General features: G+C 46.8%; 1 protein-coding gene across 4 annotated transcripts; it reads right to left on the bottom strand.

Moving 5' to 3' along the window:
• Nucleotides 1–328: 328 nt before the first annotated feature.
• LOC144050040 (transient receptor potential cation channel subfamily M member 1-like) lies at nt 329–22,538 on the bottom strand. Of its 4 annotated transcripts, none has more exons than XM_077562922.1 (28): nt 22,133–22,534; nt 20,573–20,649; nt 19,895–20,102; nt 19,558–19,771; nt 18,359–18,483; nt 16,931–17,102; nt 16,490–16,664; nt 15,880–16,003; nt 14,150–14,222; nt 13,978–14,078; nt 13,378–13,560; nt 13,166–13,300; nt 11,500–11,550; nt 11,297–11,437; nt 11,129–11,158; nt 10,751–11,043; nt 9,111–9,339; nt 7,506–7,637; nt 7,297–7,437; nt 6,799–6,927; nt 6,391–6,642; nt 6,022–6,214; nt 4,437–4,457; nt 4,200–4,344; nt 3,896–4,110; nt 2,766–2,898; nt 2,326–2,660; nt 329–864 (listed from the first exon to the last, which is right to left on the bottom strand). In XM_077562922.1, exons 1-28 carry the CDS (start codon nt 22,217–22,219, stop codon nt 560–562), a joined length of 4,419 nt encoding a protein of 1,472 aa, XP_077419048.1. In that variant the 5' UTR covers nt 22,220–22,534; the 3' UTR covers nt 329–559. The 4 variants fall into 4 exon arrangements, 2 of the variants coding, with proteins under 2 accessions (XP_077419048.1, XP_077419049.1); XM_077562923.1 differs by having other exon boundaries at nt 330–864; nt 6,040–6,214; nt 22,133–22,532; XR_013293769.1 differs by lacking the exons at nt 329–864; nt 2,326–2,660; nt 2,766–2,898 and having other exon boundaries at nt 3,961–4,110; nt 6,062–6,214; nt 22,133–22,535.
• Nucleotides 22,539–22,819: the final 281 nt, after the last annotated feature.

Consider the following 22,819-nt stretch of genomic DNA (forward strand, 5'->3'; position numbering starts at 1 on the left):
TCGGGAGGTCGTTGAAGGTCAGGAGGTCGTTTGGTTGCTTGAAAAGGGATACTTAACTTATTGAGTCATTTTCAACACTAAGAAGATATTTCGTCTAGAACTAATGTGATGACGTCATTATTATTCATGAACAATTAATACCTTTGAAAAGAAATGTTTCCACTTGCTGCGGATTGAAGATGACATCATCTGTGATCAGGAAGTCGGGAACGACCAGTCATGACTCACCTGTTTTCTGGGTTTGAGCCGCGATTGGTCGTTACCGACTTCCTCAGCACAGGTGATGTCATCTTCAATCGGCAGCAAGTGGAAACATTTCTTTTCAAAGGTATTAATTGTTCATGAATAATAATGAAGTTATCACATTGACTATTGACAAAATATCTTCTTGCTGTTGAAAATGTCTGAACGAGTCGAGCATCCCTTTAAGGAAGCAGGCAGGCTTCTTTTTTCCCTTTGAAAGAATTGCAAATCCCCAAAACAAGTCGTGAAACTCGTCAGTGCGAGCAGGAAGACAACAAGAACAAACCAAAAATTCAGAAATCATCTTTTTGGGTGATTATTTCGATTCCTGGTGATGCGCATCAAGGTGGGCGAGGTCGACGAGGCTGGCGGCGGCGCGCGGCGGCGCCACATGCGGCGACGGCGAGCACGGCAACCTGTTTTTCTTGCCGCCGTCGATGTTGAGACTTTTGGAGCGCAGCGCCGGGAACTTCCTGTCGTCTGCGTGGTCCGCGTGGTCCGCCTCCTCGCCATCGGCGCTCTCGCACGGAGACACCAGGATGTCCACGTTGGACGAAGGCCGACTGGGCTCTTGGTTGGGATCCGCGTCCGGGCTGCGACTCCGCGCCGAATGGACGCCGCCTGGAAGGAAAGAAAGAGAGGTGCGGTGCGGGCAGGATGGTGTCAACGTTTCCATGGCGTTAAAAAAACAAATGGATTCGCCGATATCTTACAATATTACAGTGCGCAATTCTCGCATTGATTCCATATGCGGCCGAATCGATGTTTAAACATCAATTTTTGATGAAAAATCCAACAAAACATCTTTCTTGGGGTTAAGGTTGACACTTTAAGCATGGAAAAGCCTGAAGTTTCAGATAAATGTACAAATCTTAGTGAACAAGTTGACTGATGAGTAGTGACGGGAAAATGAAGCTTCATGAACCTTCACGATGCACTTGCAAAAATGTACAAAAAAGGAGTCGAAAAGTCCTTCATGAAGCTTCGTCTGTCCGTTAGTTGCTTAGTTTGCACCTTTAAAGAAAGTGTGCCATCTAGAGGAGTCAAAAAGTATCACAAGTGCTTCATGAAGCTTCATTTGTCGTCTACTCACTACTGATGAGTATTTTCAACAGAAGAGAATTGACTTATAGATTCATATCGTGGTTAATGAATCGTGATACCGACCAAATAGACTCAAGTTTAGAGATTTACACTCGGAAGAGAGTCAAATAAAACATTGGAAAATAAAAACATAAAAGTCCCTCAAGGGTTGAGGAACGAACTTACAACCTTCAGCTTGGCAGACTGCCACACTACCACCTGAGCTATGCCCCTCCTACTGTTTGGTCTCCATTAGACTAAAGACATGGTTTTTGGTCTCTTGGAGTTCGGAAGATTTTATGGAATCAGTTGCAGCTGACATGAGCGATATACTAGCAGAAAGCAGGAGCTACGCGTGGCTCAGGGAGTAGATGGGCTGTTTCTCAAGCTGAAGGTCAACCCTTGAGTCACTTTTATTTTTTTCCAATTCTTAATTTTACTCTCTTCCAAGTGTAAATATGACTCTAAAACGGAGTCTATTTGGTCCCAGTCTAAATAGAGTCTACAGAGTGTACTGTGTAGCTAAGGCTTGAAAGTCTAACTCTGGCTAGGAGGTCTGATTTAAAACCCTAACCCAGACTTGAAACCTTCATTTGAACACCCAACTATGGCTTAAAACCTTGGCCCGGCTAGAAACCCTAACATTATCCTGGACCCAAAAGTGGTCTCAAAGTCCTAATGTGAACCCAAACAGTCTTGAAAGCCTTCCACTGATCAGAAGCTCATTTGAAACCCTGACTCGAAACCCCAATCCAAACTCAAACTATCCAACCCTCATTTGACATCCAAACTCAGACATGACCCGAAGTTTGTCCGGAAACCCTCATTTGGAACCCTCAAGTGTTGTGCCATCCCAAACCCAATGTCTTACTTCATACTCTCATTATGGTTGGAAATCTCCGTTGAAGACCCGTCTTTCCCGTGCTCGCATGCGGATTTTGTCCTGTTTTCCGACCGCTTCCCCTCCCACGCTCCCTCCCCACCGGGACGCCGTCCTACCGGCGCAGGCGCGTCCCTCTCGTCCTTCTAGACTTGCGGCCACCGAGGCGGCGTCGGCGAGGTCCTGCTCCAGCTGGTAGCGGTAGAGGCTGCCGCCGTCGATGCTGCTGAAGCTCCCGCGGCGGCGCGGGGAGGCGGCGCCGTCGCCCGCCAAGGAGGCGGGAGCGCCGGCCAGCTCGGAGCGCTCCACGCCCGCCAGCTTCTCCAGAGCGTTCATCATGCGGCCCGAGAACTCCTCCAGCTGGGCCAGCCGCAGGTCCACCGTCTGCAGGGACGCCTTCATGGCGTGCTCGCGCTCGTTGACTTCCTCCAGACGCATGGACATGTTCTCCACCCTGCGGGAAAAACAAGCAAGGTTGCAGTCAGCGTGTTGGTCACGTGTGGAGCCGTGGCACGATGCGACGTATGCGTGTTGAAAAGCGGCGGCGGCGGCGGCGAACCTCTCCGAGGTGACTCGGATCCTCTCGTTGTTGGACGACTGCTTCTCGTCGTCCTTTTCTCGGAAGTACTCGTCCACGCATTGCTCCTCAAACTCGTGGAGACTCTTCAACTCGTCGGCGCCCAGCAGAAGCTCTGCACACGCAAAAAACACGCGTCGTCAGCCCACGGGTAACAAAATTCGCCACTTATGTCGACGTCCACGCGGTTTTGTTGGTGGAGTCGGCGTGCCAAAGAAACAAGTCCAAGTAGCTTGTGGTGTCAAATCGCAAACTCAAATTTGCTCCATTTTTAGCCAAGTGCAGAAAAAAATGAACAAAAGCTTTTCTTTCAAACGAATACTGGGCCAAAGTTCATTTGATTTTTTGCACGCATTTGTCTACACTAAAACTTTTGTTTAGCTTTATTCCTATCAGCGTTGTTCCTATTAGGAAGCCTCAGTCAAAGGTACAAAGAACGAAAGGGACAACTCACATTTTGTCATTTCTTAGCCAAGTGCAGAAAAAATGGAGGAAAAAGCAGTACTTTCAAATGAATACTGGTCTAAAGTTACATTTTTTGGCATGCATTTGTTAAAATTCATCAGTGCAACATTGGGCCAACTCCTAATTAAAAGATGGCCACGCTCCCGCAAAAACACTTTTTTTAAATCAACCAATTCCCTCTGTCAAAGGTACAAAGGAACTAGAGTGGGCCAATTCCTTTTTTGGTCATTTTTAAGCCAAGTGCACGGATGTAACACTGGGCCAAAAAAAACAACAGTTTTATTAAATGATGAGAGATTTGTTTGGACTTGGACCACTGTTGCACTGAATGTCAAGCAAACTTGGTCGATGTTGACAATCAAGCTGGCCACACCCCTGAAAGCGGGCTTCAGCTTCCTCCAAAGCATTTGATGAAATACTGATCGAGTTGGTGGATGTTTGGACTTGGACCACTGTTGAACTAAACTCTTTCCCGTCATCCCAGTTTGTTTTTCTTTCAGGCAAGCTAAATTTTGTCCATTTTGTGCGGTAGTGATGGTGTTGATAAACATTTGGACTTGGACCACTGTTGCACTCAGCTTTTTGGTTCTAATTGCAAAGTACAGAGTAAGGAAGGAAGTGGTGGTGTGGGGGGGGGGCAGTCTTACGGAGGCGTCTCTGGGTGTCGTCGCGGTCGGCGTCGTGGCGCGGCGCCCGCCGGCGGAGGCATCGGCAGCAGAGCCGCTTGAGGACGATGAAGACGTGAGGGAAGACGATGAGCGGCGGGGGCAGGATGGGCCGGTCGTGGAAGGTCATGATCAGCTGGTAGCGCTGGAACTTCCACACCTGGTTGGAGATGGACTTGACCTCGAAGAAGGTGTTGCTGCCGGCGCCACAACACGTTTACTCTCCGTGAGCGCCAACGGACGGACGGACGGACGGACGGACGGACGGACGGAATGCTGTACTGACTTGAAGACGGCGATGAGCAGGTTGACCAGCAGGATGTTGGCCACCAGCAGGTAGCAAGCCATGATGGCCGGCGTCAGCCAGGCGCCAGGTATGCACGGGGGCAGCTTCTTGCCGTCCTCGTCATACATGTTGTCCCCGCACGGAGCTGACGCACGCGCACACACACATTTACACACAACCGTGTGTGACAATCTTCTTGTAATTGTGCGAGTATTGATCATTATTATTGTTGCTTACGATTGATCTCCATGGCGTAAACTGAAGGGCAACAAAGAGAAGAAAAGGAGGAGGAGCAAGATGAGGAGGCGGAGTCAGTTTGAACAGGAAGAGGAACGCAAACGCACCATAAAAACAACAGCACCAAACAACACATCATGTGTGAGGCATCAAGAGTACAAGGGGTGCTGCTGCCCCCTGCTGCCTTGGAGGCTTAACTGCCGCACAAACGACACAACAATTGGCTGCAAGTGACACCGATCTGAATATATAAGTGGATAGCCCATAGGCCAAGACTTTTGAAGCTGCGAGGCCGCCATATTGCTCCTCCCAAGAAACGTTTCCCGCCATACGATCCTATACATTTACAGTATCCAAAATGGAGAACGTTTTGAGACCGTACTTTGATTTGAGATGTTTTTAATTTGTTAACCATAAACAAGAGGACATTTTACAAATTGCCATGAATACGTTTTTTTTGTATTTTAAATGCTAGAGCATCCAGGAGGATTTAATGCAGCCTCTGCTTGAAGTACTGGTAGTTGTTACAAAAACGGCCAGCAGGTGGCAGCAGAGTATCAACCAGGGCCATGTTGGAAAAAAAAAAACGCTTTCCCCCACTGTTTTCAACAGATTTGTGAATAACGATGAAACTAGCTATATTCTAAAGCTAATCGCTGTAAAAGGATAACAGAAATATACTTTTTTTTCCCGATGAAGGAATAGACCCTAATCTTTCTTTTGGTAGGTTCCATGTTTTTTTTTTATAGCAAAAGAACACAATATTCTGTGGGCCTTACAAAATCAGTCAAACAACCGGGAGCGAAAGGGGTTGCTTCAGTCAAAATGGCTGCCAGTCAATGAGTTTACAGGAGGAAACTTGTATATATTTTATTTATTATACAATTATAACTAATTCAACAAAAGATGCCAAAAAGGAGGTCTTCAAAGCAGCACATTTGATTTTTTATGAACTTGTTAAAAAAATAGTGACCCCCCCCCATACTGAGAGCCTACGATCTGTATATGTCTCATCTGTAGTATAGTTGATACAGTAGTCTGCTGGCGAGATGGGAGGAGCAAGATGGCCGCCCTGTGGCTTCAAGGGCTTGTGTGCGGGCCATCGGAATATCCACTCCTATATTCAGATGAGTGGCGTGTGAGCTTGTGTCTTTGTCTTTGCTGGATTATGACGCCGGTAGACATTTTTTTTCCTACCAATGACTTGCCCTTGCGGGGACACTTTGGTGGTCCCCACGAGTCCAGACCTCTTTTTGAGGGTCAGAACTTGGTTTAAGAGTTTAGGTTTGAATTGGGTTTTGGTTGGGATTAGGATTAGGCAATCAATTGCGATGGTTAACTTGGTTAGGGTCAGCGGCTCGGAAATGCATCGTGTCAATGAGATGTCCCCACTAAGATACAAAGACAAAGGTGTGTGCAGTTGGCTGTTTACGTCTTTGTAAAAGTATGGTTGTTAGCGTGTGTGTGCATGTGATGACGTAGCTGTCAATCAATCATTCAGGTGACGTGCATGTGAGCGATTTGCAGGCGGCGTTGGTGTCAATATTTGGCGTGAAGGAGCGAATGGCGCCCGGGGAAGCCTTACTATGAATTCTAGTCTTACGGTCTATGGAGTCGGCAAACACCTCGCCGTAGATCATCCAGTAGGGCATGTAGAAGATGTTGCGCGCCAGGCGCCAGGTGGGCTCCTCGTCCGGGTGCAGGATGGCCTGGCGGGCCACGCCGAAGCTCATCAGGACCACCAGCATGATCACCACAAAGTACAGCATGTCGATCATCTGATTGGATAGATTCGCATTGCGTTTGCTAAATAGTACTCGTCTGACATCGCGCAACGAAAAATGGCTGCAACGCTAACATAGTACAACAACAAATGAAAGAATGTCTCCAAACGATGAGACTGGATTCTTCAAACAGTTGCGGATTGTCGTGGCGGTCGTTGGCACGCGCTCACCATCTTGCCGATCATCATGACGTAGGGTCCGAGGTACTTGTTGACGCCGAAGATGTCGAGCACGCGGATGTACCAGAAGATGATGTCCACGCAGTAGATGACGCGACCGTAGCCCATGTAGGGCTCGTTGTGCAGACGCAGCAGCAGGCCCAGAACAAACACGCAAATGGCCGCCAGGTCCGTCAGGTTCCAGTAGTCCTCCAGCCACACGTTGATCTTCTGCTTCAGCTTGCCCGGCTCCGACATCAGGATCTGGACGGGGGGCGGCCGGCCGCATTTGTTTCAAATTCGTTTCAAAAGCAAACAAACGTGACAACGTGACAATGGGCCGCGTGCGTGCGTGCGTGCGTGCGTGTTTCCCACTGCAGCTGGCGTGCGTGCGTTTTATGTCTGCTGTAGCATTCGAACCTGTCGGAGCTTCTCCAGGCCCAGCGTGATGATGTAGGAGATGACGATCCACTCCTGGAGCGAAGGCCAGCGCTCCATCTTCACCAGGATGATGTAGTTGTACAACATCAGGTAGACCAGGTACGAGATCTGAGAACGGCAAAAAGGATTCTTTGGAAGTCAAGCATTCCGCAAACTCGCGTGCTCTTTGTCCTCACTAGTAGCGCGACTCAAGCCACTAGTAGAGCCACTAATACACACGACGAGCAGTGGTTGATGAAATGTTACTAGCGATGCAAAACTGAACACAAGTTAGCATCCACAAGCTACTAGTAGTGCTCGTGCGCTCGATTTGCAAACAACTCAAAATGTCACGTCTAGTCATGTCACTAGTAACAGTTTTGCTTCAAAGATAGTGACTGTATACGAGGACGCCCCGGTTGTAGCTTGTTAACTTGTCTACGAACAACTAGAGAAGACCAAAGAGTCGGACAAGGACCTGAAACGGACTGAACTTGCCGTGTTGAACCAGAACTTGGTGTAGGGTGCGTTGTAGAATTCGTAAATCTTCCTGCCGATGGGAACCCTCCTGCCGCCTTTCTTCTGGTTGTCCTCCTCGTCTCCTTTCTTGGACACGGCGTCCACGTTGGACGCGGCGTCCTGGAGACAAAAAGTGGAGCGTGCCGTCAACGCTAGGAAGCAAAACCAGGAGATTGCGGTTCTCCTACTTTGCCGGACTTGTTGTCATCGTCTTTGCTCCTGGCCACCTCGTTCTCCTTGGACGAGTGGAAGGACGTCTCGTCGCCCAGACCGAAGTCCAGCAGGAGGATGGCGGGCGGGAACACGATTCCTAAAATCACCTGCAAATTGCACACTTGACATGCTTGACTTGAGTTGAGATGAGACCAAACCACGTCATCTGAAAAGTAGTGCTGTCACTATTTTTAGAATCGATGAATTGGATTCATTTGAATTTTGCATTTAAGTGTATGACAAAAGCATTTTCCACCTAATTACTGTTTATTAAGCAGTGATTGTTGTTTATTTCACACTTCATAGTGTCGCAGGCCAAGCCTGGCCCTTTAAAGAGCACAGGTGGCAAATCCAGGTCCAGAAAGTCCAAACCCTGCCACAGTTTGGCTTTAGCCCCAGGTGCTAACTAGCTAGCTAGCTAGCTCCCTAGCAGGTAAACAAGCACCATGGGAGTTTGCTAGCTAGCTAGCTAGCACCTGGAGCTAAAGCCAAACTGTGGCAGGGTTTGGACTTTCTGGACCTGGATTTGCCACCTCTGTTCAAAGTGTGGCCGTGTGGGGGATAGAGGCTTGCAGTGATGTACTTTGGCAAAGGGGGGCGCTGTTGGTCCAGGGAATGAATGAGACACTGCACGTTGATGGAAAAAAACTCTCAAAAGAAAGTTTGTGCCAAAGCAACAAAAAGAGAACGTGCCTGTTCAGTCTCTGTAACACGGTTTAGAGTTCACTGGATGGGGAAGAGGATTTAACACAATTCATACAGTGATTTAAAAAAAGCGGGGATTGATGTTGTACTATGTTACTGCTTTGGTCATTTTCCAAAGTAAAAACAGATGTTTGCAAACGTCTTATTTTGATTAAACACAGAAGATGTGATCGTCTTCTTTCATGAAGGACTACAGAAATCAGTCAACAATATACTGTTGAAATTCTGAAATCAGAGGATTGGCACAATTTTACATGAAAAAAAAAAAGGCTCCAAACAATTACTCGATTATTAACTCATTGACTGGCAGCCATTTTCACTGAAGCAACCTCCTTCACTCCTGGCTGTTTTACTGGATTTTGCAGAGTCCACAGAATATTGTGTTCTATTGCTCTAAAAACATGGAACCCACCAAAAGAAAGATTCGAGTCTCATCAGGAAAAAACATATTTCTATTCGTTTCGTTATTAGAATATGACTAAGTTTCATCATTATACACAAATCTGTTTAGAACTGTGGGTAAATGAGCTTTGTTGCAACATGGCCTTGATTATACTCTGCTGCCACCTGCTGGCCGTCTTTGTAATTCCTACCATTGTTCTCTGCAGTCCATAGGCTGCATCAAAGCCTTCGGTTTGCTCTAGCATTAAAGAAAAAAAACTATAAATACATCTTTGGGACACATTTAAAATAGAATGTTTTTATACGTTTTTGGGAGCAAACGAGTGAAAATAGTTGTCAATAAATGTGCTAATTGATTACTTGTCAATGGAAACAGATCACGACTCGAGCCAAGTGTCAACTGGACAGCGATGACAAGAAGCAGCCGGCGCCTTTGAGGTGCTCGCTTGTGGGCCGCCCGCTGGCGCGCTTACCTTGAGGCTGTTGCTCTTGCCCATGCGCAGACATCCCATCCACATGTCGGTCAGCAGCATCTGGCTGCAGGTGTGCGCGATAAAGTCGCGGTGTTTGGCGGCCACGGCCAACTTGAGGCAGGTGGAGTTGCTCCAGTTCTTCAGTTCGTAGGTCAGCAGCTTCATGGCCACCTGCTCGTCGCGTTTGTACGACTGGTCCAGAAGCTCGTAGGCCAGCTGGCCGAACTCTCTGCCCACCGCAAAGGAAAGCAAACGTCACAAGGCCTCCTCCATCCCAAGGAGATTTTAGTTCATGAAGAACGGACAAAAAAGCCAAAAGTAAAATTGGAATTTCGTTAAGCCAAAATGCTTTTCAAAAAACGAAAACTAACTCAAACTACATTTTATGTTTACAACAATTATGGCAAAAATGTCCCTGGTTTTAGTCTTTGGTCATTCATTTAATGCATGAGCCTTTGAAGATGATTTGAAATGTGATTTGAAGTAGATTTATTTCAACTGGAAAAAGGACGTTCCAAAGTGTCGCACACAAGTGACGTCATCGAGCAGCGGCCAATAGAAAAGCGCCTTCAGATGACGTCGCTGCGAATCCAGCACAAATGCAATGCTAGGTAAGAAATGCATTATTTATTTCATTTTATCATGACGTTTATTAAATATTGCGCATAAGCAGACTGGTGGCAAATCCGGGCCCAGAAAGTCAAAACCCTGACACAGTTTGGCTTTAACCCCAGGAGCTAGCTAGCTCCCTAGCTAGCTCCCATGCTGCTCGTTTACCTGCTAGGGTGCTAGCTAGCTCCCTAGCTAGCTCCCATGCTGCTCGTTTACCTGCTAGGGTGCTAGCTAGTTCCCTAGCTAGCTCCCATGCTGCTCGTTTACCTGCTAAGGTGCTAGCTAGCTAGCATCAGTGGCTAAAGCCAAACTGTGGCAGGATTTTGACTTTCTGGACCTGGATTTGCCACCGCTGCGCACAAGTAATACACGTAAAAAAAAAAAAAGAGAGAAAAAAAAAAACTAATACTAAAACTAAGCATTTTTTAACTCATTCACACCCAGCCATTTTCACAGAAGCAACACCCTTCACTCCGGCTGTTTGGCTGGATTTTACCTGATTTTGCAAGGCCCACAGAATATTGTGTTCTATTGCTATAAAAACATGAAACCTACCATTAGAGTCTCTTCTTTCAGCAGAAAAAAAAAAGTCTATTTCTATCTGAGTAACTGAGGGTTTTGTCAACATGGCCCCTGGTTGATCTCTTTTGCTCTGCTGCCACCTGCTGGCTTGTGTAATAACTACCATTTCTTTAACCGTTCTGCAGTTGAGAGGCTGCATCAAAGCCTTCTGTATGCTCTAGCATAAAAAAAAGAAGTCTAAATACGTCTTTGGGACACTCAAAACATTTAAAATAGGACGTATGTATACGTTTTAGGGAGCAAATGAGTGAAATAAGTAAAACTAATAAAAACTCACAAAGCCACTCTGAAAACTAATTAAAAAAAACAACTCCAAATGAAATGAAAAGTAACTGAAATGAAAATGTCACAACTCTAAATTAAGAACCCTCGCTCCCTCCCTCCCTCGCTCCCTCCCTCCGTCGCTCCCTCCCTCCCTCGCTCCCTCCCTCGCTCGGCGTCCTCACTTGGAGTTGTTCTCCAGGTCCTGGTAGATGTCGTCCACCAGCTCGCTCTGGGACGACTCGTGGGCCATGGCCTTGTAGAGCTTGCAGGCCACCAGCGCTTTGGCCATGGCCTCCTCCCCGCGCTGCCACAGGAAGAGCGCCATCTTCTGGCGCTTCATCAGCACGGCCCACACCATCAGCTCGTGGAAGGGGTACTGGAAGCGGCTGACCTCGGGGTCGTCCGGGTCGATGTCCAGCTCCTCCTCCTTCTTCTTGTTCTTCTTGCCCTTGCCCTTGGGGCGGGGCTCGTCATCCTGGAGGTCGTGACACAGACGGACAACGTTTGTCCTCCCTTCGCCGCCGCCACGCCTCGGGACGGCGCGGGCTCGAGACCGTTACCTCCATGCCGAGCAGCTTCAGGGCTTTGGGCTGGAAGACAAAAGGGCAACGACGTTGGTGCGCGCGGCAAACTTTCAAGTGGCACCTCAAAAAACTATCAAGAGTTTTCGCACCGTACTAGGCCAAAATATTTATCGGAATCCAAAGAGGTTTTATACGGAGGCTCACCCGCTTGAGTCCGTACAAGTTGTTGTAGAGCGCCCTGAAGCTCTTCCTGGTGTAATTGCAGCGATAAGCTCCGCCCATCAGGAACTCCAGAACCAATCCGATGTCGATCAAGGTGATCTGGTAGTCTGGAGGGAGGTTCCCCTGGAACAAAAATCACCTCGCCCGTCAACCCACTGCAGTCGCGACAATCACGCGTGACTCACCTTCTTGACATCTCGCACCACAAAATGCAGCGTGTTGGCCGGGCCCAGCTTCTGCACAACGCAAGCGCACAAGCAGGAAGTAAGTACGCCATCAGGTCAGCGAAGGAGGCGGAGCCTGAAGTGTCACTCGTGTCAGCCGAGCGTCACAGGTGCCAGTTACATTTCCCACGATTGGTTCGTGTCAGACACATGTCACGTGAAGCCTATCGCGTGTCAGTGGAGACGAGGGGCCACCTGATACGGATTTTTGGGACGATAACCCAATTATGGGCTGATTATGTCACAAGTGTCAATCTCATGTTGTGAGTGACACACAAAAATATGTCATTCAGGCATCAAATGTGAGTCAGTCACATATAAGTCACATCTGTGCCAATCACGAATGTCGATCACAAGTCACGTAAGTCACATCTGCCACATGAGCCAGTCACATCTTGCATGTTGAACACGTGACGTGTGTCAGTCTGTCACGTGTCAGTCTCATGTGGCAAGTGTCAGCCATGTTACCCGTCACAGGAATCCGTGCAAGCATGTCCGTCGCATATCTTGCACGTTGGACATGATTGACTTGTCAGTCATATGTCACGTGTCCAGGGAGACGTGTCAGTCATGTATCACGTCACGTGTTTTCACGCCGTTTGAAACGTTTCAGCCACGTGGCGCACGTCAGTCATGCGTTACACGTGGGTCGGGTGTCATTTGGATCAGACAAGTGTTGCTTATGTCAGTCACGTCACGTGTAACATAATGTTAGTTATGTCACTCTCATGTCGTAAGTGTCACACTCGTGTCAGTCACGTCACATGAGTCAGTCATCAGTCATGCATGTCAATCACATCTGTCAGTCACATCTTGACGTGTGTCAGTCACGTCTCGTGTCAGTGGAGGCATTTGTCAGTCACGTGTTGCGTAAGTGTCACGTGTCGCTCTCATGTCAGCCGTGTTACACATGTCACAGGAATCAGTCAAGTCACATGTGTCCGTCACGAATGTAAGTCACGTGTCGTGCAAGCATGTTACATATCAGTCACATCTGTCACATGAGCGAGTCACATCTGTCAGTCACATCATGGATGTTGAACACGTGACGTGTCAGTGGAGGCATTTGTCAGTCACGTGTTGCGTAATTCTGTCACGTGTCGGTCTCATGTGGCAAGTGTCAGCCACGTTACCCGTCACAGGAATCAGTCATGTCACATGTGTCCGTCACCCATGTCAGGCACATGTTGTGCAAGCATGTCAACACATCAGTCACATTTGTCTGTCTGTCACATATCTTGCACGTTGGACATAATTGACTGCTCAGTCATGTGTCTCGTGTCCGGGGAAACGTGTCAGTCAAGTCAAGTCAAGTCGTCTCATGCATCACATTACGTGTCAGTTGTGTCATTTGGATCAGTCAAGTGTTGCTTATGTCAGTCACGTGTCACATAACGTTAGTTATGTCACTCTCATGTCACCTGAGTCTGGCACACGTGTCAGTCACAAGCCACGTTTCAGTTCCGTGTTTGTCGCGTGTCACATGACTTGCATGTCAGTCACGTCACGTGGCTGTCACACGTGACAAGCAGCAATCACATGTGTGCCGCGCGTCACGTCACGCATGTCTGCCCTCAGTCTGGTCATGTGTCGCGTGCCATTCAAGTGTCAATCAGGCGTGTGCGACCGTGTTGTAGAGTTCCTCCAGACGAGGGATGGTGAGGAAGTGATGAATGTTGACGCCGTTCTCGATCAGAAGCTTGACAAAGTCCACGCGGTCCAACACCAAGGCGTCCATCATGGCCTGCTCCAGAGAGTTCACCTGCCACAGCGTCGTCATCCTTATTAGTGAAGGCGGCGGCGGCGGCGGCGGCGGCGGCGGCCGGACCACGGTCTTACCCAGCCGAGCAGCTCCAGCTTCCTGGGGTCCGTCTCCTCCGGGGCTTCCGCTTTGACCTTGCCCGCTTTTCCTTTCTTCCCTCGAGCTTTCCCTTTGGCCGCCGCCGATGCCGCCGATGGCGCCGATGCCGCCGCGCGCTGGGTCGCCGCCGGGCTTTTGGGACGCTCGCTCAGGCTCACCGGCTGCACACCAACGCACATTTCAAGTCCAGACCAAAGTTTAAGATCTTGCATTATAGTTACTTTGGATTTGCGTCTTACATTTAGTGACTTTTACTCAAGGAAGATGTTTCCTTTTGTTTTGAATGGTTTGAGTTTTTAGTTTTTATTTTTATTTTTTATATATGGATGTAGTTTTATACGCATGTATTTAGTTATACGTATATGACTATTTGTCAAGATAAAAATAGTCACTAAGAATTGTGTAATAAAGTCATCTACAAGTGTCAAAAATGTTATTGCTTTTTCAATTTGACTTATTTGGCTAGTTTTCATTCAGTAAAACAGGCTTGAGAAATGGCATTCGTTGGTGTGCAGGGGCGGGGCTAGAGCACAAACCCAGGAAGTGGACCGCTTGTGTGTGTGCGTGTGCGCGCTCACGGGCCAGTGGTGTCCGTGCACGAAGATCTGACTGCGAGCGATGTCCACGCGATTCCACGCCAAAGCCAAACTCAACTGGTCGCACGCCGAGGCGTTGGTGCCTGCACGCACACGCGCACGCTCGTCAGACCGTCAATCGCTGTGGAGGTGTCACATGATGCTGAACTTTGACCTTTGAGAAGCGCCGTGAGGATGGACATCTCGATGTCCTGCTGGCCTTCGCCGCCCATCCGGAACACCGTGATCTGAAAGCACACAGCACATTTTATCGGCTGGTTTTTTGTTTGCAACGTGTGGGCCGGTCCGCACGCGGGTCCCGGTGCTTTTTTTTGGGTGCTTTTCTATTTTTGCTTTCTTTATGAATTCAAACTGAGCGCACAAACCAGAACGGTGCTGTCAAACAAGACACAAGAAAAAAGAAAAGACACAAGACCCAAAAGGTCTCATCAGATTTTGGCAAGTTCTGAACTATCGACAAGGCTTGCTTGGTCTTAACTCTCACCCGACACCGCAAATGACACTTCCTAGCTTCTACTTCCTACACTGCAAAAAATGACTTTCTATTATTTTGTAAATCTTTGGAATTGGTTATGGATAGTAAAGCCCCTCATTTAGTTTCTTTATTGTTATTTATTATTATAAAATGTTGGACTCTTTAACTCCATTTTTGTCTCGTTATCAGTGATTTGTTAAACATGAAAATAAATAAATGCACAATTTGACTGTTATCATTACAAATCCTTTTGTGTTCAAAATTTTACTTTGCACATCTGCATTTAACCTGAGCTTGTCTTAAAATTGCAAATTGATTGATTACATTTTTTTTTTTTTTTTTTAACATGGTAAGCAGTTGAAATCCATTTTCGATGTATCGTTATGTATCGCAATTTTGGCAATTTCCAATTTGGATCAATTGTCAGATGAAATGGCGTTGATCCGCGACCCCCGCCACGAGCTTCGATATGAGCGGACTGGCAACAGCTGAAGCCAGAAGGCAGCCATCTTACGTTGCCACAGTTCCTGACAACTTTCGTTTTTTTTGCTGTTTTACACGAGGAGCTCGCCAACGCCAACGCCAACGTCAACCTTTGCCTCAATCATTCACATGATATGATCTCAATATCGTGAATTGTGGTTGTGAAGATTTTTTTTCCTAATGGGCTTGAATTTCTGTTTTTATCTTGAAACATATAAAGTTTGATTGTAAGGATCTGACCACATGATGCAGACCAATATTGGAGTAGCCCAAAAACAAAAGAGGAAATGAAAGGCATACTTGACTCATTGAACCTTTTTCAGCATTCATATTTTGTCCAGAACGAATGAGATAACTTCATACATTTTCATGTACAATTAATATCTTTAAAAACGAATTTGTTGTTGCTTGAAGATGACATCACCCGTGCGGGTCACGACTGTTTTCTGGGTTTGGTCAGTAAACTGAGCTATGATTGGTCGTTACCCGCTTCCGCACGGGTGACGTCATCTTCAGTCGAAAAAAATCCGTTTTTAAAGGTCATAATTGTACATGAAAAATAATGAATTAGCACTTGAATTCAAAAGATCAACTTTTTACTGCTGAAAATTGCTCAATGAATCAAGTATCCCTTTAAAAGCCTTTTTCTTAGCAATGAAATGTACACGTCGCGCTTGTCATACTCGACGGTGGCATTTTCGCCGTGAAGGCAGAAAGGAATGTGACAAAGACGTCGAGAAATCGATGGATTCAAATTCGGCAGGCTTAGTGAGTGGCAACGCAAGATGGCCGCCTAAGACGGTATACGTCCATGCGCCACCGGCCCTCGTCAAACAAATTTAGGCGCCGGAGCATCTTTAGCCGTCAAGCTGCGTGTGCGTGCGTGCGCGTGAGGTAACGTGCGTGTGTGCGTGCGTGCGACCCACCAGAGTTTTCTTCTTCATGCACTCCATGACCATGAGGAAGATCTGCTGCGCTTGGCTGCGGCCGTAGTTGAACGTCTTCTGAATGGTGACCAGAAGCTGCTCCTTCACGCCCTCGCTCACCGACCTCAAACATGGCCGAGCAACGTTAGCCACATCGCAAATCCACAGGTGGCAAAGCCAGGTCCAGAAAAGGAAAACCCCCGCCTGCCACACTTTGCCTTTGGCCCCTGATGCTAGCTAGCTAGCTCCCATGGTGCTGGTTTATATGTTAGTGAGCTAGTGCGCTAGCTAGCAGCACTGTGGCAGGGTTTTGACTTTTTGGACCTGGATTTGCCACAAATGCCGTTTGTCTCGTGACATCAATAACCACAAACAATTTCCTTGTAATTGAAAATCAACTCACGTGACTAAATGAGGATTTGAATGATTGGAAGTTGTTACCGTTCAAAAAAGTAGCGCTTTGCCGCCATCGGCCGCCATCTGCCGCAAGTAGCAAAACTCACTTTTGTCTAAATGAAGCTCCTCAACTGACCTCAAATGACACCAAGAATTTTTTCCCCAGCAAAACCAAAGGCAAAGCGTCCGCCTGCTTAACGCGGCGCCAACTGACCCGTCGGGGTGGCAGTATCGGTGCGCGAAGGAGATGATGTCGGACGCCCGGCCGCTGCCGTCGCACACCACCACGGGGACGGGGGGGTCCTCCCGCAAGCTGTCCAGGACCACCGAGATGATGTTGGGGCCCCCCTCCAGGATCAGGCACACCACGGGGACCCCTTGACCAAGACCTGCGCAAGCACGCAGGCCGGAGAAAAGCACTTTGGGATTGGACCGAGTCAACTTCTGTCAAACAAGTATCTGACAAAAGTCAGCACACCCCTCACATTCTGCAGAATTGTCATCATGGGAGAACACGGAAGAAATGACTCTTGGATGATTATAAAATATGGAAGAGCAAAAGTGGCAAAATTCAAAATAAATACAAAAAAAAAGAGATCGTGAACATCAATCAAGTGTCGTCGGCCCCGTGGCGCAGGTCGCGTGTGGGACTCACGCGTGTTGATCTTCTGCAGCGCCACGTGCTTCTCCAGCTGGCGGCGGAGCGGCACCTCGGCGCCGTACTTGCCGGCGGTGCCGTCGTCGGCCAGGATGAAGTGCGAGTGGCTGGCGTTGAGCACGGCCAGCTTGCTCAGCGGGTTGCCCATCGTCCCGTACGGGCGCGACACCTGCGGGAAAAAAAAAACAAAACAAAAAAACGCACCTTCACACATTCACAAGTGAGTGAGCAAAATTCAATATTGGCGCTCGGACCAGATGGATTACCATCAAATTCCAATGAGCAATTCATTGGATGATTAATTAGAAAAAAGAAAAGAAAAGATGCACATAATGAAGAATGAATATGAATTACAAGCAGACTACTGGAGAAAAATCCTGCAACAACAAAAAAAAGGCACATTTTTGGCGCAACTTTTTGGGAGGGATGGATTAAATAAATTGTAAAAAAAAAATACATTAAGTACAAAAAATCTCTAAAAATGTGTATAATAGACCCATAAAATATTGAAAATAAGAATAACTTTTTCAAATGAGTTATTACTAAATTGTAATAGTTATATATGATTATGATAGATGTTTCTGGGGTTGGTGAAAGACTACCCGGTGGGTAGTAGGTCATGTCTGGTCGGTGCTGGATTTCACTTTCCTTTCTTTGATCCTTCCTCGGCTCTCCTGACAACCTCACGACCCCAGCCGGATTCTGAAGTATTCGCTTTAGGTGAACGTTATGGGATTTTGAAGAGCTTTTAGGTGAACTAATGAGTACACACGCACGCACGCATGCACGTGCACATACAAAATCAAAAATAAAAAGAAATAAAAAGAGAGCAATGATGAGGACAAATCGGTAAAATTACCAAATGAACAATACTCTCAAAAATAAAAAATAAATAAAATAAAAACAGAAATGTAATAATTGTAGTTGAAATTGATTATGAATCAATAGTTACAAATTCACAAACCGAATAGATTTTTGTGAATTCATCATTTAAAAGACATATGAATAAGTGATGAATTGCTCAGTTTAAGCAAAATCAAATACGTGTATTCCTTTTTTTCAAAGGAACAAGCAATTATTTCTGAAATATTATTGAAGGATGAATTAGAAATCAAATCAAGGTCATTTGCAATAATACTTTCAATACAATATATTGTCAAATGGAAATGTGAATTCATGATTATGAATGAATTATAATTGACTAAACTAAGAAGATTTGTAATGACTTGTAAGAGAAACATGAATGTTGAAAAAACGGACGATAATGTGATGAATTGGTCAACATGAGGAAAAGCAAATGAATGTTCTTTGAAAAGAAAAATGTCAATGGAGTTAATTGTAATAAGACGCGCATGGAATGGAATCCCGGTTGTGAATTTCCGATCGCAAAAGTGAGCGGCGGGCGGGCGAATGTCGCGTTCTCACGTCTGTGCCGAGGAGGTCTTGCTTGTTGTCAACGATGCCCCACGGCGCGATGCCGATGGCGCACACTTTGCCGCGAGACTTGGACGAGTGCTCCTTCAGGGCGTCGCCCACGTGGCGGATCACGCCTGCCGCGCACACGCAAACAAACGCACGCAGCTCAAAAACACGTTTCAGCACAAACATTTGCCTCCAATTGGCATTGGGAGGCAAATCTGGAAAATGCACATGTGACATCATTTATACAAGTAGAATTACACTAAACAAGTTAAAAAATGATTATTTGGAATATTAAATGAATATTGTATGTTTTCTAAATATGGAGGTCAATTATTTTTTTCATCCAAGACAAAAATGATTTTTTTGTTTTTGTTATTGTGTTGAGAACAAAAAGTCACATAATTTCTGAGATTGTCTTTTGTTTGAGTCAAAATATTTTTTCTGGGGATAAAAAGTTTGAAAAAGAAGACATTCTTTTGTCCAGAGCTTTTTTGTGTGTTAAAAAAAAAAACGTTTTTGGTGGGATTACATTTTTTAAATGCAAAATTATGAAATGAAAAGTCTTCAATTTGGAGGTCGTTAATCCGGTTGTCATTTTCATTTACAACAAAAACATTTTAATGTTGTGAGACTTTTTTTTTTCTATCCAGAGTTTAAAGTAAAATATTTTTCACATTTTTGGTGGTAATAAAATTTGGCAATCTTCTGGGAACAAATCTTAAATTTGGACCTCATTGATTGTGTGAAATTATTTTCTTCATCTGGAACTTGAAGAAAAATATTTTCCCAATTTACTAAATATGGAGATCAAATCTTGAATTTGGAGGTCGAGGGGTGTTTGTGGAATGATTTTTCCAGTCCAAAACCAAATAAGTTGGTGTGTGTGTGTTTAGGACAAAAAACGAAAACCCGGTTTTGAAATACACTGTATGCGTTTTCATCTCAATCTTGAGGAAAAATATCATTAATGTTTTTGGTGGGGCTAAAATTAAGAGTACAAAAAAAAAAACATGATTGGGAGATGAATGCTCAGCTTGTTAATTTGGTGAGAATCCATTTTCATTCGAAACTTGAAGACATTTTTGTGTGTGGCCATAAACAAAAACTCATTTAGCAAAATCCAGAGATGAAGTCTTGCATTTGAAGTTTGTTATTTCTGGCGAGACTATTTGAGCCACGGGGAAGCGGCAGGCTGACTTTACCGGTGCTGACGCCGCCGGTGAAGATCCAGGCCCCGGTGGTGACGGCGGCCTTGATGAGGCCTCGCCCGAAGACCTGCCGCAGTTTGGGGGGCAGCTCGAAGTTCTGCAGGCCGCCGTGGACGGAGATGAGCAGCGTGGGGAGCTCCAGCGACCACTCCTTCACCATCAGCTGCAGCAGACACTCCGGCCTGGAGTCGAACGACACGCGGATGTACTGCGGCCAGACACATGAAATGTACCCATCAGGTGCGAGCGGCCGGGGCGGCCCGCCGGTCCCTATCGGCGCTGGTGGAGAGCAAAAGTTTGAATTTGGCGGATTTGGCGCATAGCGTCGTACCATGGCCTTGTTGACGTGTCCTCCCTCCTGGAACTCAATGACGCCGTACGCGTCGGTGGGGGAGGCCCGGGTGTGTTTGAGGGGGGTCCAGCGCTCCGGAGGCCGGACCTCCAATCGCACCAGGGGCCCGTCCGTCTCGCCTTCCTCCTCCCGGACGCCGAGTGCCGGGACCGCCGAGTGCTGCGCCACTGGATGGCCGCAGCCGCACCTGCCAGGAAAACAGCGACCGGTCACATCACATCCAATTCACCGTTCCAATCCTAACCGGGCCTCGCTCAAATCTGCTGAAAAAAGAAGGGACGCTACAGGCAGCAGGTGGGCCCATTTGGTGTGAACCCTCCTCCTCCTGGCTTTGGTCCTCCGCTTCTTCTTCTACTTGGTTTGTGCAGCTGTCCAAGATTTTGGCACATTTCCGGCAAAGAAGATGGCCGGCAGACTTTGTGCCGGCGGACTTTGTGCCGGCGGACTTTGTGGCGGCGGACTTTGTGCCGGCGGACTTTGTGCCGGCGGACTTTGTCCCGGCAAACTTTGTGCCGGCGGACTTTGTGCCGGCGGACTTTGTGCCGGCGGACTTTGTGCCGGCGGACTTTGTGCCGGCGGACTTTGTGCCGGCAGACTTTGTGCCGGCGGACTTTGTGCCGGCGGACTTTGTGCCGGCATTTGTGTGCGTGCGCGTACCTGCTGACGTCTTTTCCGGTGATGATGTGCACACATTGTCTCTTCTGGAAGGTTTTCTCGATCCAAGCTCTCTGCAGCTGAAAGCAGATGACATTCGGTCAGGTCACATCATTTGCATGTCCTGGTCCGTATCGGCCGCAAATAGCGTTGGTTGAAAAATGTGTCGTTTGTGGCATCGTATTTCATTGCGTTTATTGGACCAACTTGCCAGCGCACAACACAAAAGTGCTTTCGAAGCAAATCAATCCAAATGTTTTTCATCAATTTCTCTTTCATAAATTGCCTGCTGCTGCAACACACGAATGTGTGTGCGTGCGTGTGCGCGTGCGTGTAACAATCTGACTAATTATTGTGAGAGTGAAGCTTTCCATTTCTTGATGGTTCCAATCCTCTTACACAATAATCATAAAAAATAAATAATCCTGCTCAGCTTTTAAATCACTATGATAATGTTTCATTGTGCTCACACACACACACACACACGGCGTGACATTGCACTCTGCATAATGGAGGATTAACATGAACGTTACTTAAGCCTCGTTTACATTGTCTTTATCCTCACACACACACTCTTTCTACATACATGTACAGCGCATATACATCATGTACGTATATACAGAGTATGGATGTACATTTTTAATTTTTGTGCAGTGTGAATAAATGTCAATCAAAGCCTTACTTCCTCAGCATGAGGACATTTTGTTTTCTTTTTGTCTAGCATTGCGACTTGGACCAGTGACGCCTCAAGTTGTCTCTGAGGATTATAAAAGGTACAACGAAGGTTGTCTCAGAGGACGTCAAATTGGTGTCCTTTGAGACAAGTTATCTCACAGGACTTCAAGTTGTCTCACAAAACAAGCAAGATGTCTCCATGGATGGCAATTTGTCTCTAGCTTGTCTCTGTAGACAACACGTTGTCTCCAAGGATTTGAAGTTGTCCCAAAGTTGCCTCTGAGGACATCTATTTGTCTCTACAAACAACAAATGTGTCTCCAGGAAACTCAAGCTCTCCTAAGATGTGTTTCTGAAGACAGCAAGTTGTCACTGTCGACAACAAATTGTCTCTAGGGACTTGAAGTTGTCTCTCTGGAGACATCAATTTGTTTCTGAGGACTTGAAGTTATTTCCGATGATTTCAATTTGTGCAAAAGTTATCCCAGGGGACAACGGGTCATCTCCAAGTACCGCAAGTTGGCCACAAGGACTTCAAGTGGTCTCTTGAGTTGCCGAGGGCATCAAATGGGACTTCAATTGTCTCTTAACCGAGGATTTCAAGTTGTCTTTGAGTGTCTTGGACTTGAAGTTAGTTGCCTCTAAACATGTCACCAAGGACATCCAAGTTGCTCCAAGAAGGTCACGTTGTCCTGTGGACTTCAGGTTGTATCTGGGAAAGCTCAGATTGCCTGCAAGGACTGCCAGTTGTCACAGAGGACGTCACGTTGTCTCTCAAGGCATAAAGTTGCCTCAAGTGTCTACTACCATGTCTGTCCTACCACGTCAAGGAATGTCAGGTTTGCAGTCAGTCCACACCGCAAAATATCTTGCAAATGTTTGACTTACCCTCTGCGATGCAGACGAGGCGCTTCGTTTGATGGACGAGCGCTTGAAGGAGCCGCTGGTTCCTCGTCTCCCTCTGCTGTCCATCATCTCGTCTTCGGGACGTCTTCACTTGTCCCTCGGCCTCACCGTCCTAGCCTCTCTGTGTTGAACCTGCGTCGCGTTCGGCCGTCTCTGGCAATCCGGGACGGCCGCGCGCTGCGCGCTGACTGAGCGGCCTCAGTAATCCCGATTAGTCGTCTTTAATGCATGACGGAGATTTCATAAACGCTGATTGCAGGAAAATCCACTTTCGGCGCACAAAAAAGGACAACAAACGCGACAGCCCCACAATTCGCGTCATTCCCGATCACGACAGGCACTTTTCTTTCCTTCTCTAAATCAACATTTTCCTGTTTTTTGCTTGCTCAGCCTCAATTATTTTGCCATTTGATATGATGATGCAAACTCTTCTTGGTCAATTGATGCTTCATTCTTTGAATGTACAGCAGCTGTAGTTGTTGTCGAAGCCTTTCCATGACAAGTGCACATTCCAACAAACAGGAGCTATCACAAGAAAGTCTCTACTAACAAGTTCTCACTACACCAAGTGTCGACTGTCCAAGCAAGTCGAAACTAGCAAATGTCTACTGCTAAGCGTATACTTCCAAGATAGACCTAATGAGTCTACAAAGCATCTACTCTCAGTTC

Source organism: Vanacampus margaritifer, chromosome 4 (genome assembly GCF_051991255.1).
Source record: "Vanacampus margaritifer isolate UIUO_Vmar chromosome 4, RoL_Vmar_1.0, whole genome shotgun sequence".
Classification (NCBI taxonomy): domain Eukaryota; kingdom Metazoa; phylum Chordata; class Actinopteri; order Syngnathiformes; family Syngnathidae; genus Vanacampus; species Vanacampus margaritifer.

What these genes read in the sequence shown, in the direction of transcription:
- LOC144050040 (XM_077562922.1), bottom strand. Translation starts at nt 22,219, where the DNA reads ATGATGGACAGCAGAGGGAGACGAGGAACCAGCGGCTCCTTCAAGCGC. An exon ending in GCTGCAGAAGATCAACACGC is followed by an intron (nt 16,665 to 16,930) that starts GTGAGTCCCACA and finishes GTGCTTGCGCAG; the next exon opens with GTCTTGGTCAAGGGGTCCCC. An exon ending in CCAAGTTCTGGTTCAACACG is followed by an intron (nt 6,928 to 7,296) that starts GCAAGTTCAGTC and finishes TGCCGTTCTCAG; the next exon opens with ATCTCGTACCTGGTCTACCT.